Source organism: Diabrotica virgifera, chromosome 1, assembly GCF_917563875.1.
Source record: "Diabrotica virgifera virgifera chromosome 1, PGI_DIABVI_V3a".
Lineage (NCBI taxonomy): Eukaryota > Metazoa > Arthropoda > Insecta > Coleoptera > Chrysomelidae > Diabrotica > Diabrotica virgifera.
Window position 1 is genome coordinate 69472853 of NC_065443.1, and position 14934 is coordinate 69487786.

At 30.1% G+C, this 14934-nt stretch overlaps 1 protein-coding gene across 1 annotated transcript; it reads right to left on the bottom strand.

Moving 5' to 3' along the window:
* Positions 1 to 6301: 6301 nt before the first annotated feature.
* Positions 6302 to 7459, bottom strand: LOC126890912 (uncharacterized). Its single transcript, XM_050660081.1, has one exon. The coding sequence runs from the start codon at positions 7457 to 7459 to the stop codon at positions 6302 to 6304; it is 1158 nt and encodes a 385-aa protein (XP_050516038.1).
* Positions 7460 to 14934: the final 7475 nt, after the last annotated feature.

A 14934-nucleotide genomic window follows, 5' to 3' on the forward strand; every position in this document is an offset into this window, starting at 1 on the left:
AAGGGGATTTAAAAAATTATTATTAATCAATTAATATGATACATTGGGCTAATGCATTCAGTAATTATTAATATAAAATACGTTCATAGTAGGAATGAACGAAACTGATTTTAAGAATGAATAGAATTGCTTGTAAGAATAACCGTATTTATTGTGCCAATGAACGGAATTAATTGTAACAATAAACGGAAATAATTGTAGAAATAAACGAAATACGTTAGGAGAAATACCACTGTTATTGGCACAACGAATGGTCTTCGTCGGTCAATTAACGACGTTGTTGTTTCAATAAATAGTGTTCGTTGACTCAATGAACAGAGTTCGTAATATCAATAAAGTGAGATTATGGTATACATAATGAAAGTTCATTGTTTCAATAAATAGTGTTCGTTGACTCAATGAACTGAGTTCGTAATATCAATAAAGTGATATTATGGTATACATAATGAATGTTCGTCCATTCAATAAACGTAATACATTGGCTCAACTAACGAAAATAATGAATTGATGAACATCGCTTTGTTGTTCCAATAAAACCAAGAATTGGACAAATTTTAAGAATTGCGTTTGTTGTCTGAATTAACATTTTTATTGATATTACGTACCTTTTTCGTTGAGTGTAAATAAAAGCGTTTAAAAATCAATGTTTTTAATCAGTTTTCTGCTAATAACTCAAAAAGCTTTCGTTTTATCAAAACAACTTTTTTTAACAAAAATGTAGGTACCTTTTAAAAAAGTAAACAAAACCATTTTTTTTTTGTTTTCTTTAAGACCAATAATAATCGAGCTATACTTTATTATATGTTGGCTCTTCTTCGTCAAGTGCTAAATATCGTAGTTTCAAAGTCAAAGGACGGGAAAACTATGCATTTTTCGAGGATAACTTTTTGAAACTAATTTAAGGTATTTAAAAATAAGTACCTCCAGAAATAAAAAGAATCTCTAGCTATAAACATTAAGTGACTTATAATGAAAAGAATGTCAGTCCCTATTTTTTTCAGCAAAAAAGTGATCGTAAACAACCCCCTAATCACCACCCTAATTAAAATTTTTCATTGACCTAATTTGGTTTTCTTGATTTATGTATTGTTAATAGGTTCTAGAAGTTTAATCGGCTTAGAATAATTAGTCTTTAAAAAAATTGAGTTAAAAGCGAATAACGAGTTTTTGTAGTTTGGTAAATAATGCCCATCTCTTCAGAATAGAAAGAGTAGAATCAGAGATACGAAAAAATATTTAAATATGAAATTGTAGCTTATTTACATCTCACGAAATTAGTTTGCAAAAAAATTTTGTATGGCAAAAATTGAGTGAGCTATTGACAACTAAAACTTGTATTATCGTGCAAAAACCACGTTTACCAACCCTTTCAATGCCACTTCTTTTTGTGGCCGAGAGTTGTAAGAAGCTTTGATATTAATAACCTTATAGATCTTGTAAAAACCTACAACATTCTTTTTTAACGAACTTTCTAAGATAAAAAATTAAAAAGTTACGGTTAAAAAATCAATATATTTTTTTGAAAAAAAAAAAGGAGAAATTCAATTTGAAGCATAATGTAAGTTAGCGGTGTTTTTAGTCATTGGCCTTATTAATTATTCTTTATTTATTTATTAGTAATGGATTCTAGAAGTTTGACCAGCTTAGAATGATTAGTTTTTAAAAAACTGAAGTTTAAAGCGAATAACGAATGTTTGCAATTTGGTAAAAAATGCCATTTTCTTCAAAATATAAAGATTAGTATCAGAGATACGAAAAAATATTTTACCATGAAATTGTAAGTGATTTAATTCCCAAGAACTTGGTTTGATAAAATTTGTTCTACGGCAAAAATTGAGCGAATCGTAAATGAGTATACCATCGAAAAACATTGATTTTTTAGATATACAGTAAAACCTGTCAGTAACGGTCACTAAAAATGAACGAACTATTGGCCGATATAGAAAGGTGGCCGGTATTGCCAGTTTGTGTAGTCCACAAATACATAAAAGATAATTGTAACTTTGTTTATTTTATTATTAAAAGCAAGCGCTTTTAAAATATGAACGGACTCTACTAATACTACGAAAAAAATGGGATGTTAAGCTTTGTTGAAGAATTTTTCAATTTACTTTTATTTTTTTATAATGTCCTTTGATAATTTGAGTTTTTACAACACCATATTTTTCGGTCAACTTTTGTAATCTTAAACCGTACTTATAAATAGTGACAAACATTTCCTCTTTTATGACATTTTATGACCACCACACCGAACCTAATTATTTAATCCCTTTTTAGGTAGGTACAATAGGTATTAAATATAGTACTGGGAATTTCTATCAACAAGTTGACAAAAATATTTGACCGACATTAACAGGTAAATTTCTATAAAATGTGCTTTAAAAATGTGATTATTTGGCCGCGGCCGTATTATAAAGGTGGCCATAAATACCAGATAATAAATAAGGGAATTTACATATAATTTGTTTGGTGAATTTTGAAATTGGCCGTTAGTAGAGGTGGCCGATTTTGACAGGTGGCCGGTAACACAGGTTTTACTGTAAAACTAACACTTTCGATAGCGAATAAATCAAAAACAATTAATTTTATTAAAAAAATGTATAGAACATTTTTTGCTAAGAATGAATGTTTTTATTAACTTTTGCGGTCAAAATATAATAAAAAATGTCCACTCCCGAGATGGGGTGGCAACCACCCCCATGGTAAAAGCGCCTGTCGATATCATAATATAGATTTTGATCCATGGACTATCCACTACTTATTCTCAAATTTTCAAGCAAATTGATCCATTCTGTTAAAGTTGCGAGGTGAAAAGCTTTGGTTCCTGGACTAAAACACTTTTCGGGGAAAACTATTACTTTATAAACATTAAAAAACTTTTTTTAATGTGTATAAAGAAAGATTTATTTTTGATTTTTTAAGTTTCTACTATTAAAAGTAAGCAAGTTATGCTAAAAATAAAGTTTGTTCATTTTTATGGTAAAAAAATAGGAAAAATCACCCCCTAATTAACATTCAATTGAAATTAATCGTAAGTGCTTCACAAGTTACTTTACTTATGTATTGTTAATATGATAATATGTAAGTTTCATCTCTTCGAAGTGCTTATTTTTGAAAAAAATTATTTTTAAAGTAATTTTTCTTTATCTAAAAAAATGCCTTTTTTCAAAAGAACAAAAATCTCAAAGATAAAAATGTAGGCTTTGCTTTTCTGAAGATTTTGGATTTTTGTTTTTCTGTAAGACACAAATTGGTTAATATTGTTCAAAATTTGCATACACTTATGATTAGTGACTCTTCCAAGCCCTTTCATACCCACATGTTAGCTATGTGTAGTATTGCTAATATTGTAATATTGTAATAGTGTCTCTATGCCAATTCCAAATTTCATGTCAATCCAAGCGGTTCTTTAAAATTCGGAGGTTTGCAATATTTTACCGAGAGTAAAAGGACTATTTTGTGGAAACAACGTTCGTATAAGTATCTATAAATAATAATAAAAAATGTCAAATTCAGTAGCTCTTAACGAAAAAATTTGCTCCAATAAATAATGTAATTTAACGCCTAATTTAGCATTCGATAAGTTTACGACGGGACGTTATGAGTGTGTAATAAATAAAAAAAGGCGAATTTAAAAAAATGGGGGCTTCAGGTTTCCCCTTCGCAATGTTAACACTCAGGTATCTATAGAGGATATTGAAAAAATATTTCAAAGGAACACTTCGCAGGGATATTGGTATTTTCTTATTCCAAAGAAGGGAAGATGTTATTCAGGCTTAAGACCTTTCAATCTGGAAGTGATATAAGGTAATGTATCTCTTGGAGTTCGAAGATACATTATTGTGATTGCTCTTTTCTCAAAATGTCATTCAAGCTCGTTGATGACGCCACTATCTTGAGAAGCCATAGGAAATCGATCGACAACGCGTTTCTCTTTTAAACTTCAGGGGCAGGATAGGACTGGCCTAATTGAGTGATATAATCAGATGACAAAAAAGTAAAGGACACAAAAATAAAAGTAAAGCAGGTATTATAGGAAGTTATATAGCTACTTATGTTTAGGTATCTAATTGAGATTCAAGAAATTTAATTTAATACACATATACATTATACACAGTGCGGTGGAATAAGTGTTACCAACCCTGTTAACTTATTTATTTTAAGAATATTAGCAGAACGCCCGGACAGGCCGATTTTTAAACTAACCATAGTATATTATAGCATCAACGTTTCGAACTTTACGCGATCCCTCTTCAGGTGACAGGTATAACTTTGATTTTTTAAAATGGTAAGGTACATAATGTGACACCTCATTTAACAGCTTTTGAAATACTGATTTCAAAAATGTATAACACTTTAATCCTTTTTGAGATCGTACGCGCAAAATTTCGGTCGAACTCTTTTTAAACGCATTTATTTTTTTTTTCGAATTCCGAGGAAACTAATAATTATTTTTGAAAAATTTAAACGCAGAATGGAAGATTACATTATTATCGAGGTCTGACAGTCCCTTAGAATAAACAAAAATTTTCTTTTGAATGATATATTTGAAATTAAAAATCACACTAAATTTTCTCTTTTTTTCACCACTGTGACTTATTAAAATAAACATTACAGGAGTTTTCAAGGAACTTTGGACCATCGAGAATACTGTAATATTTCATTCTGCGTTTAAATTTTTCAAGAATATCATTATTTTTTTAAGGATTCGAAAAAAATGATTGCGTTTAGAAAGAATTCGACCGAAATTTTGCCCCTACGCTCTCAAACAGGATTAAAGTATTATACATTTTTGAAATCAGTATTTTAAGGGCTTCTAAACGAGGTGTCACATGATGTACTTTCCCATTTAAAAAAATCAAAGTTGTGGCTCTCACCTGAAGAGTGATCGCGTAAAGTTCGAAATGTTGATGCTATAATATACTACGGTAAGTTTAAAAATCGACCTGTCCGAGCGTTTTGCTTACACTCAGAGAAAAATCATTGTAAAATCAAAAAAAATAATAATGATTCAATAAAAATCCAATATGTTTTGGCTTCATTAGTGTTTTTATTTAAATTAATAACAGATCTTATCATTTTAAACACATTTTTAAAATAAGCATGCTCATAGTCATTTTAATTAGTTAATCCTATTAAAACGTCGCACTGTGGTATTTGAAGTAAATAAATACCATTAAGGAATTGAAATGACCTATCTATTTCAATGAACATGAAACACTGTTATTTTTATAATAGTTCTGTTTAGACTTAAATGTCGATAGTAACATTTTAAAAGTAAATTTGATTTGAAATAAAAATGCTATCCCTTTGATTTAAAGAGAAAATGATTTTACTTCCTTGGCTTTCCTTTTGTTTTTAAATTACGTTCTTTTTGTTTTAAAATACGTTCCTTTTATTTCAAAACTTACAGCAATATTATAAGTTGTTTGTCAATTTAAATCAAATTGTTTTCTTTATGAATTAAAATGAAATGTTTATTAATATGTTAGTATTTTACTTTATTTAAAGTTTGAGGCGACTTTAATTCAAGCGCATTAGTACTAACATTTTAAATAAAATCAGCATTAAATTTATAACAAAAATATTTATTTCAATAATTTTGCATGTACAAAAATAACTTAAACCTATTATAACATCATAAAAATATTTACAAAAACTTATTCCTTAAGTACACTTTGCCGTTATTTGATGTGTATAGGTGCAATGGTGGTGAAGTAAAATACTCTACAGGTTTTAATTCAAACGTATTTAAATACTGTCCAATTTCGAATGATTGAAAATGATAGTCTAAACGTTTTAGCTCAATTTCACTTGCCAAAATATATAGTGAGTTTTTACATAGCTCAACAAGATTTATTATTTTAAAAAGTTTTACTTGGTGATGAGTTTCAGCGGCTGTCAAATACAAGTTAACTTTGTATTTTTTGCCATGGTATGTTCCTGACTCTGAAACACTAGCGCGCTGCAATTGCAATTTTTGAGCGTCAGTTAAAGTGTGTAAAGACTGTATATGCTCTAAGCTTAGGGAATAAATTTTTTCCAAATCAAATTCTGGACCACATCCGTGCTTAAAATCAATAAGAAATTTGGCATATTTAAGACCAGCCTTGATAGAAAGTGTGTAGGGGATATTAATTCTTGAAGAAGTATTTGTTGAATACATTTTTGAGCTTTGATGTTTTGCTTCAAATCTCAAACTCCATAAATATTTCGGTGGCCCACATTTACGGATGAGTGTTGGATAATGAACTAGAAAATGGTGTTTTGGTTTAAGGTCTCCATATAATTTTATATATAATTAATTATGTTGGCGAATAAGTGTTGTGAGTGCATTAATGTCTTCCGCATTGAATTCAGGCAATAAAATCTTATCCAACATTTCCAAAAGTAAACACAATAGTTTCCAGGATCTATTACATTTGGGAACCAAATCACCTAACATTAAAGGAAGAAAATGAATAAATGTCCAACATTCCCTCGCAGACATTTTTAATTTATTTGAATTTAAACGACTAATATCTATAGTGGACGAAGAAATATAACCGACTTCAGTTTCACCATATTGAAAAAGATTTTTACGGCTGTTAAGAACCTCTAGAGTAATTATATTTTCCTTTATTAATGATAATAAAATATTGCAAATGTCATAATGACACACACCTTCAAAAAGGTCATGCATAGCATCAAAAATAAAATTTTCGAGAACATGAAAAGAAGGTATTCGGTTGAATACACAGTCTTCTCGTAGCCCTGTTACTTCAAATTCTAGTTTTTTTAAGTCCATGGCATAGTTGTTTTCATTTCTTAGAGAATCATCAAATTGTATGCAATCCCTTTTTGTTTCTAATTTTGTGCGTTTACATACTCTACAAAAGCTGTTGGAATTAAAAGACTTGGTAAACCCCATAATTGTGTTGAGGCCCAAATTGTCACCTAGAACTGCTCCCAAAATGAAGTAAACTCTAATACTTTGATCAGGTGTATTAATAACGATACCCTCTTTTTCTAAAAATGTAAGTTCTTCAATTATATGATGAAAAGACACGTCATTTCCAAATTGCTTATAATCATTCGTTTTTAAAAAAGCACAATTGAATATAAATTGCAATCTGGATAGTAAATACTGAGGAACAGTTGGAAAACTGTAATATCCTGCCAAAATTGATGTTGAATGGCTTCCTAATGGATTATTTATACCATAATCGTCAAAATATAAAAATATAGGTATCACTGTTTTACCAGTAAATGATTTTATTTTATTTGTATCAAGGTCAACGTCTGTTTCTGAACCCGCCTCTAGTAAATCTTGACGTGTCGAATTATTTAGTTCATCAAGTGTCAAATTTAAGATAACAACGCTGTCTTCTTCGGTGTTAACGCCGCCGCCGGCGGCTTCGTCGAGAACACCGGGTTCAGTGTTGTCGCCATTTGCCAGGATGCTTAGTGGCTCTGCCATATTATCGCTAATATATTATAAGGGGATCTAACCGCCTTACAAATTTCTCAATTCTCACGGGTTTAAGAATATAAAAGGATATGATTGGAAACAACTGTAAACTGTATTATGCACAACTTTTATTCACACTATTAACACGAGCACGCGGACACTGGACACCATTGCCGAAATTGCGGAACGAAACAAAATGCACGCACAATGCACATCATAGACCGCATAGAAAACAACGGCTTTCTGATCAGTGTTGCCAACCCAGTAGAATTTCTACTAAATATAGTAGAATCTTATAGAAACAATATCTTCTCGCTCTTAAAATAAAAATGTTCACATAAAATTAAACGGATGTCTTATTGATTTAAGCAGACGGGGAAACATCTTCATATAATAATGCATTGCTGTTTGATTCGAATGTGGTTCTTTTAAATCATATATCCGCTAATAATTGATTTAAAGGGAAATACTAGTAAAAATTTCAGAAAAGCAAATTAAAATAAAAATGTGTATATTTGATTGTATCGCCGCCCTATTAATGTTAGTAGACAAGTAAAACAATTTAACAATGCTGCTTTATTTTAAATGTGGTTCTTTTAAATTATATGTGATAATATTTAATTTAAAAAGAAGTAATATTAGATATCAAAGAAAAGGAAATTCCCTTAATTTTAAATAATTACATTTTTCTTATGTATTCAAATCAATATCATATCATTAGCGAACGTTTATGAAATGAATACTTTTAATTAATTAAATTAAGCAGATCAACTTAATTATTTTAACGTGATTTGTTGTGCATTTTAAAACGCATACATTTTCTGAGTGTATATTCTTAATATAAACAAGTTAACGGGGGGGGGGGGGGCAACACTTATTCCACCGCACTGTAGGTACATTACTAATATTATTTCAATTATTGCAGGCCAATTGTTCAACTTCAACTGTTTTACTTATTTTCGTCTCAAATTTTGTTATCATTAACGACTGACATTATTATATTTTGCCATTTAAAAAAAAATTCAAGTAGCTAATAATTTAAGTAGTCGAAAGCCAATTATTAAATACATAGATCGATTTGATGGGAATTTTTCAAACATGCCAAACGGAAAATTTAAACTGCATTTTTCATACAGACAGAGGTGTGTACGCATACAAAATGGTATGAGTTGTTGTATTTCATACAGAACAGAACAGAATTGAAGCATTGAGAAATGTGGATTCATAGGCGGATACTGAAGATACCTTAGACACCAAGAAAAACTAAAGAAGAAGTACTAAGGGGGGGTAAACAAAGATAGAGGATTGCTCTTAAGTAGAACTAAAAGATAGAGAATTAGAGAAAGGCTGTTTAGAGAGAAAGACCCGGAAAATGTTTTATCTGGTACATATTATGATGAGGGGAAATCGATATAAAATATTACAATTGATCCTTAAAGGCAAAATAGACGGCTGTAGATGTGTTGGAAGAAAACAAGATTCTCAGTTAAAAAACATTCATGAATGGACTTAAATATTAAATATAGGACAATAAATATTATTCCCCATTGCAAAAAATCGAGAAAACTTCGCAATGGTGATCGCCAACGTCGGATAATTCTACTATGGTACGTGAATAAGAATAAGATTTCCTACTGTCTTTCATTATATGTTATTTGCCTTTAACCGTTGATGCCTATATTGTTTGTCTAAAAAAAGAAAGTTACTATAAAGGGTACCATTGCGTAAATGGTGTGTCACTGTTCAATCCACTCTATATTATAATCATCAATAGTGTTTGCAATATGGATGGAAAACCTTCCGGTTTTAACCTAAAACCGGTTTTTTTACTTCGCAATCACCGGTTTACCGGTTGTTTTTTTGTCCCGGTTATAACCGGTTTTTTCTTTTTAACTTAAAAACCGGTTATTAGGTTTTTACGATGATTAGGATTAGGTTAGGTATTATTTTGGATCCCAATAATAATTATAATTCTCAAGTAATTATTCCAAACAAATCCATAATTCAAATTTTATTTTATAAATACAGAAGCAAACTGAAAGTGTAAACTCACATCAGCCAGAAACAATTAAGTTTTATTATAATATTTCATTGAAAAGGTATTTGTAATCATAATATTTACATAAGAAATGATCTGGTTGAAGTAGACGCAAAAATCATCTATTTTTCACACTTGACTCTTGACATTGAAAGTGGGTGAATGACTTTTTCTGATTACCAAAAATAATGTTCTGACTATGAATATCGAATTACCGATTACGAATACGAATCTCCAAGGATTTCCCTACGTTTTCAAAACGATACACCCATACAGGAAGTATTAAACGAGTTAAAATGTACCTATTATACAAACATACAAATGTGTTAAAAGAAATACATGATATATTTTTTCTGATGGTAGTAAAAATAAAAGATAAATTGCATTATCCAATTTATTTTTAAGTAAAATATTTATGTTGATATTATTTTTTTTAAATCCCATTTGAAAGAGTCTGAGAAATTTTTTATAAGTTGAAATGGTTGGGTTAAATTGTATATTATTGCATTATGTATAAATGTATTAATCTTACTCTATATTATATTTAATATTAATCAATAAATATATAATAATAATAAAATAATAAATATATATAATAATTAGTAGAATAAAATGGTTTTATTAAAAAATGTATTTTATTTATATTGATATTGATGTTCTTTCGATAGTACTAATTTTGATCATATTGATATCGAGTATCGAGTCGAGTGGAGTATCGCAAACTAAAGTGCATTGTAAATGTAACATTGTAACAAATTTGATTACAAAAACCGAAAACCGGTTTTTGGAAAAACCGGTTTTTTGGCCGGTTATAACCACCAGGTTAAACCGTAAGCAAAAAACCGGTTTAACCGAAAACCGGTGTTTTGTCAAAAACCTCCATCCCTAGTTTGCAATGGGAAGGTTAGAAAATTGAGTGTATGAACGAAACAGACATTAATTTAAAGTATAAAAATTTAATATTGTAATATTACGTTGAAAATTTTAAGAAAATTAGGTAAAAAAAATAAAATAAATTAAATTAAATTTAATTAAGTAGGCATATTAAATAAAAAAGGGTGCGTGTACTTTGTACACACGTAAGAACTTATACTTCTATTATTATGATTTCAATGAAACAAATATATTTTAATAAACATCTTCATTGTATTTTTATTTAAATATTAAACTAATTTTAATACTTAAAATAACACCAAAAATTAAAAATAACGCTAATACCTCATTTTTATAAACTTTTGAGCAGTTGTTTTTCTCTTTTTCTCTTGAGGAATCATAGAGAATCTAAAAATTCAGATTTTATACACAAATGTTTAATTTTAATTTTTATAAAATTTGTTGCGTGCGTGCAAAGTACACATACATTCTTTTTTTTTTTTCTATAATAATAAGTCCAAAAATATTTATAAAAACTATTTAAAAAGGCAATTCAACTATAAACTCACTTGTGTCTCTGTTCTCAAAATTTTTAAAACACAACAACACGTTCTCTAACCAAAGCCGCCATATTTAATAATTTTTGAAATGTCATTGGAATGTCCAATGACACATTTTTGATAATTTCGCGCACATTTACATTTAGGTACTCCCAACCGCGCCTAAAGAAATATAACTACAAAAGACGAAAAAAAAGGAATATTTAAAAAAGGAATAAAGGGAAAAGGGAGGTAAAAATAAAAAAAATGTCGAAAAACATCACTTTTACCTTAACTATATCCTTGCTTGTATCTCTAAAACATTTCATTATAGAACAAAGTCATACTGAAATTAATAAAATAGCGACAATTATTGTATTTTTGGTAAGATAACACACTGATTAAATTGAGTGATTGAATGTTTTAATTTATTACCATTGCTGCAAAATAGCAACACATACAAAAAAGTGGGTAAGACAAGTCTTTTCTGATTCAATATTTTTTAACCACTGAGATTAATTGCACTGAGGACCGTTCGAATTTATTTTTTATTTTAGACAACACCGAGGCCGTTCCATGGTTATTTACAACTAGTCACAAAATATTAGACTTATTGGAAAAACGAGCAACTTTTTTTAATGACAATCTTAAAACTAAAAACTAGTGTTTTTTGAGTTCTCCCCAATGGTATTCCTCAATTTTTTTAACCAGCTTAAACCTAGCACTGAACATGCACATGACTCTACACTAACATTTACTATTTACACTAACTCGAAAGGTTTAATTCTCTTGAGCCTTTTCACTATTCCATGCTGCTTTAGGCCTTTAATAGCTTTTACGTTTGCATGGTTATAAAGTTTGTTTTCATGCTTCTTTGCGAATCTTTTAATTACATCTGCCACCATTTCCACCCCTAGGTCTCAGTGTAGGTCGCTAGTTCTTATGTACCGGGGAGCATTTATAATGTCTCTTAGTACTTTATTCTGAAAACTTTGGATCATTTTGATGTTACACGCACTGGCACATCCACAGAGCTGTATGCCATATGTCCATACCGGCTTCAGTACTTGTTTATATATCATGAGCTTATTATGTACTGACAGTTCTGAATTTCTTCCGAGGAGCCAGTACAATTTTCAATATTTATTCAATTCTATTTTTTTTCTTTTTGATGTGTTCTTTCCATCTCATTCTCACATAATAGGTTTATACCCAAATATTTTGCTGTATTGGCATATGGTATAATAGTGCTATTTATTAGTATTGGTGTTTTATTTATTTTTTTGTTGGTGAAATCTTCATGTACTGATTTAGTCTCATTGAGTTTGATACCATTTCTTGGTCCATGCATTAACCTCATTGAGTGTCTCTTGCAATTTTACTTTTGCTTCAATTTCATCATCGTCAACTGCTAATATATTTGTATGAACAGCAAACGTAGCAGTGGTGGTTTTATCTAATACTGGTATATCGTAGGTGTACAGCAGATAAATTAATGGACCTAAAACACTACCCTGGGGTGCGCCAGCACCAATTGTTCTCAGTTCAGAGTAAGAGTCTTCTTATTTTATTCTGAACGAATTAAAATGTAAAATAATATAGTGAAATAGTCCACCAAATTTTAATACAATCGATTTAATAGATTTTGCACAATAATTTTGAAATCTATCTTTTTTTTTAATTAAAATCTTGTCTCGTGTCATTTGTGCTGTCGAGTCCTACTATGTTGTAGTTTAGATTGTATTCTATACAAAAGTTCAATATCGATGAAATAAAATCAGCGTGTTAAAAAATTTAAATATATTTAAATGTGCCGTAAGAGCCGTTTTACATGACCGAGATTTACTTCTAAAATTATTTTAAGAATAATAACGAAAATTTATGTAGGTAGTACAATTATACAATTTTTCCATTGTTCCTTGCTTGACACCTACAGTTAATTCTTAACATAATTGTTGTGAAACTAATGCGTAGTGTGTAATGTGACTGACATTAAATATAATTTTGTTATAAATAAAAGACCAATGATGAAAGAAATCTAAGATAGAGCTAACATAAGAAAAGAAGAAATGTGAAATGACATTGTAAGGTTATAAGTTACAACTTTCATTTGTTTATATTTTTTAGTAATATATTTGGACAGGCAAGTAAATTCTTGTGCGAAAATAATTAACTTGAACAAAGAAAGTCAAACCTCTGAACGTGATAGCGATCTATGCACCTGAGAACAACAGGGATGCCACCATAAGAGAAAACTTCTATGAACACCTTCAGACTGTAATAAACGAGATCCCAAATGATGAATATATAATCATTATGGGTGACTTTAATGCCCGTGTTGGCAATGACACAGTTCCGGGAATAAAACTGCGATATAATGAAAATATCAAGAATGAAAACGGAGACCTTCTGACGGACCTCTGCAGCATAAATGAAATACGAATTAACAATACATTTTTCTCTCACAAAGAACAATACAAATACACTTTTGAAAACACTAGAGGAAAAAGATCTATGATAGACTATATTCTGTCGAATAGAGAGTTACATCCGTCTCTAATCTTGGATGTAAGATCACTAACATCAGCAGACATAGGAAGCGATCATAAATTGGTATTGTGCAAAATCAGAATGAAAACACATATATGTGATAACAAAACAGCAGAATATACCACCAAGATTAAAGTCGAAAGACTACAGGACGACTCCACAAGATACCTATTCCAAAAATGACTAACGGAAAAAATCAGCAACATGTATATCCCAGAAAGTGACGGAGTCGAAGAAAGCTGGGCAAAAATTAAGTCTAATATCTTCGCCTGAGCCAAGGAAGTTCTTGGTAAAAGAAACATTAATAAAAATAAATCACTTCCAAGACGAAAACTTCATGGTTTTGTACAGAAGTGAAGGAAAAATTTAAAGAGAAGAAAAAAGCTTACCTAAAATACATGTCAACTAAAACAGAAGAGGCATACGATAATAATAAGACTATAAGAAACAAAACACATTCAGTAGTAAGAAGAATAAAAAATGATCACTGGGAACGTTTTTCGAAAGAAATGGAACATGATTTTTATGGTCTCCCAAAGGAAATATGGTGCTTTATAAGAGGTCAAAGAACGGAGGTAAAGGAACTAATAGAACCAAAACACATAGAAAAGGATACATGGATTGACTACCTAAAAACGCTCTATGCAGAGGAAGAACAAATGATGCTAGAACCGGAAACACCAGAAATTACCACAAATGAAGATGTTAATATAAGTGCACAGGAAGTAGAAAAATACTCGAAACGCTCAAGAACAGAAAAGCTGCAGGTAAGGATGGAATACCAAACGAATTACTGAAATATTTTGGAGCAGCAATGACAGAACAATTAACAACATTAATTAACAAAATCATAAAACACAATAAAATACCGGAAGAGTGGAGAACGAGCGAACTAATTCTACTATTCAAAAAATGAGATAAAAAGCAGCCAGAAAACTACAGAGGTATCAACTTGTTAAATACTACCCTAAAACTTACAACTAAAATCTTACAAGACGTAATGAATCAGAGGATAAGTTTAGCAGATAAACAACAGGGTTTTCGTACTGGAGGATCGTCTACAGATGCAATATTCGTCATAAAGCAAATGACTGAGAAATCACCAGAGTATAATAAACCAGCATTTCTATGTCTGATTGACTTAAAGAAAGCATTTGACAGAGTAAGACTCTAAGATGTAATCCATCTTCTGTATAATAGAGAAGTTCCTCTAGATATCATAAAAACTATTGAGAACATCTACCAAAACAACAAAATGGAAGTCAGAATAGATGGACAAATTACAGAACCTATAGATATAGGCAGCGGAATAAGACAGGGAGACTCATTGAGTCCTATACTTTTCAATTTAGTCATGGATGAAATCATCAAAAACGTCAACAAAGGAAGAGGTTATAGAATGGGAAACAAAGAAGTAAAAATACTCTGCTACGCAGACGACGCAATATTGATAGCCCAAGATGAAGATAGTCTGCAAAGATTAG

Coding starts and splice junctions, on each gene's coding strand:
- LOC126890912 (XM_050660081.1), bottom strand. CDS start 7,459: ATGGCAGAGCCACTAAGCATCCTGGCAAATGGCGACAACACTGAACCC.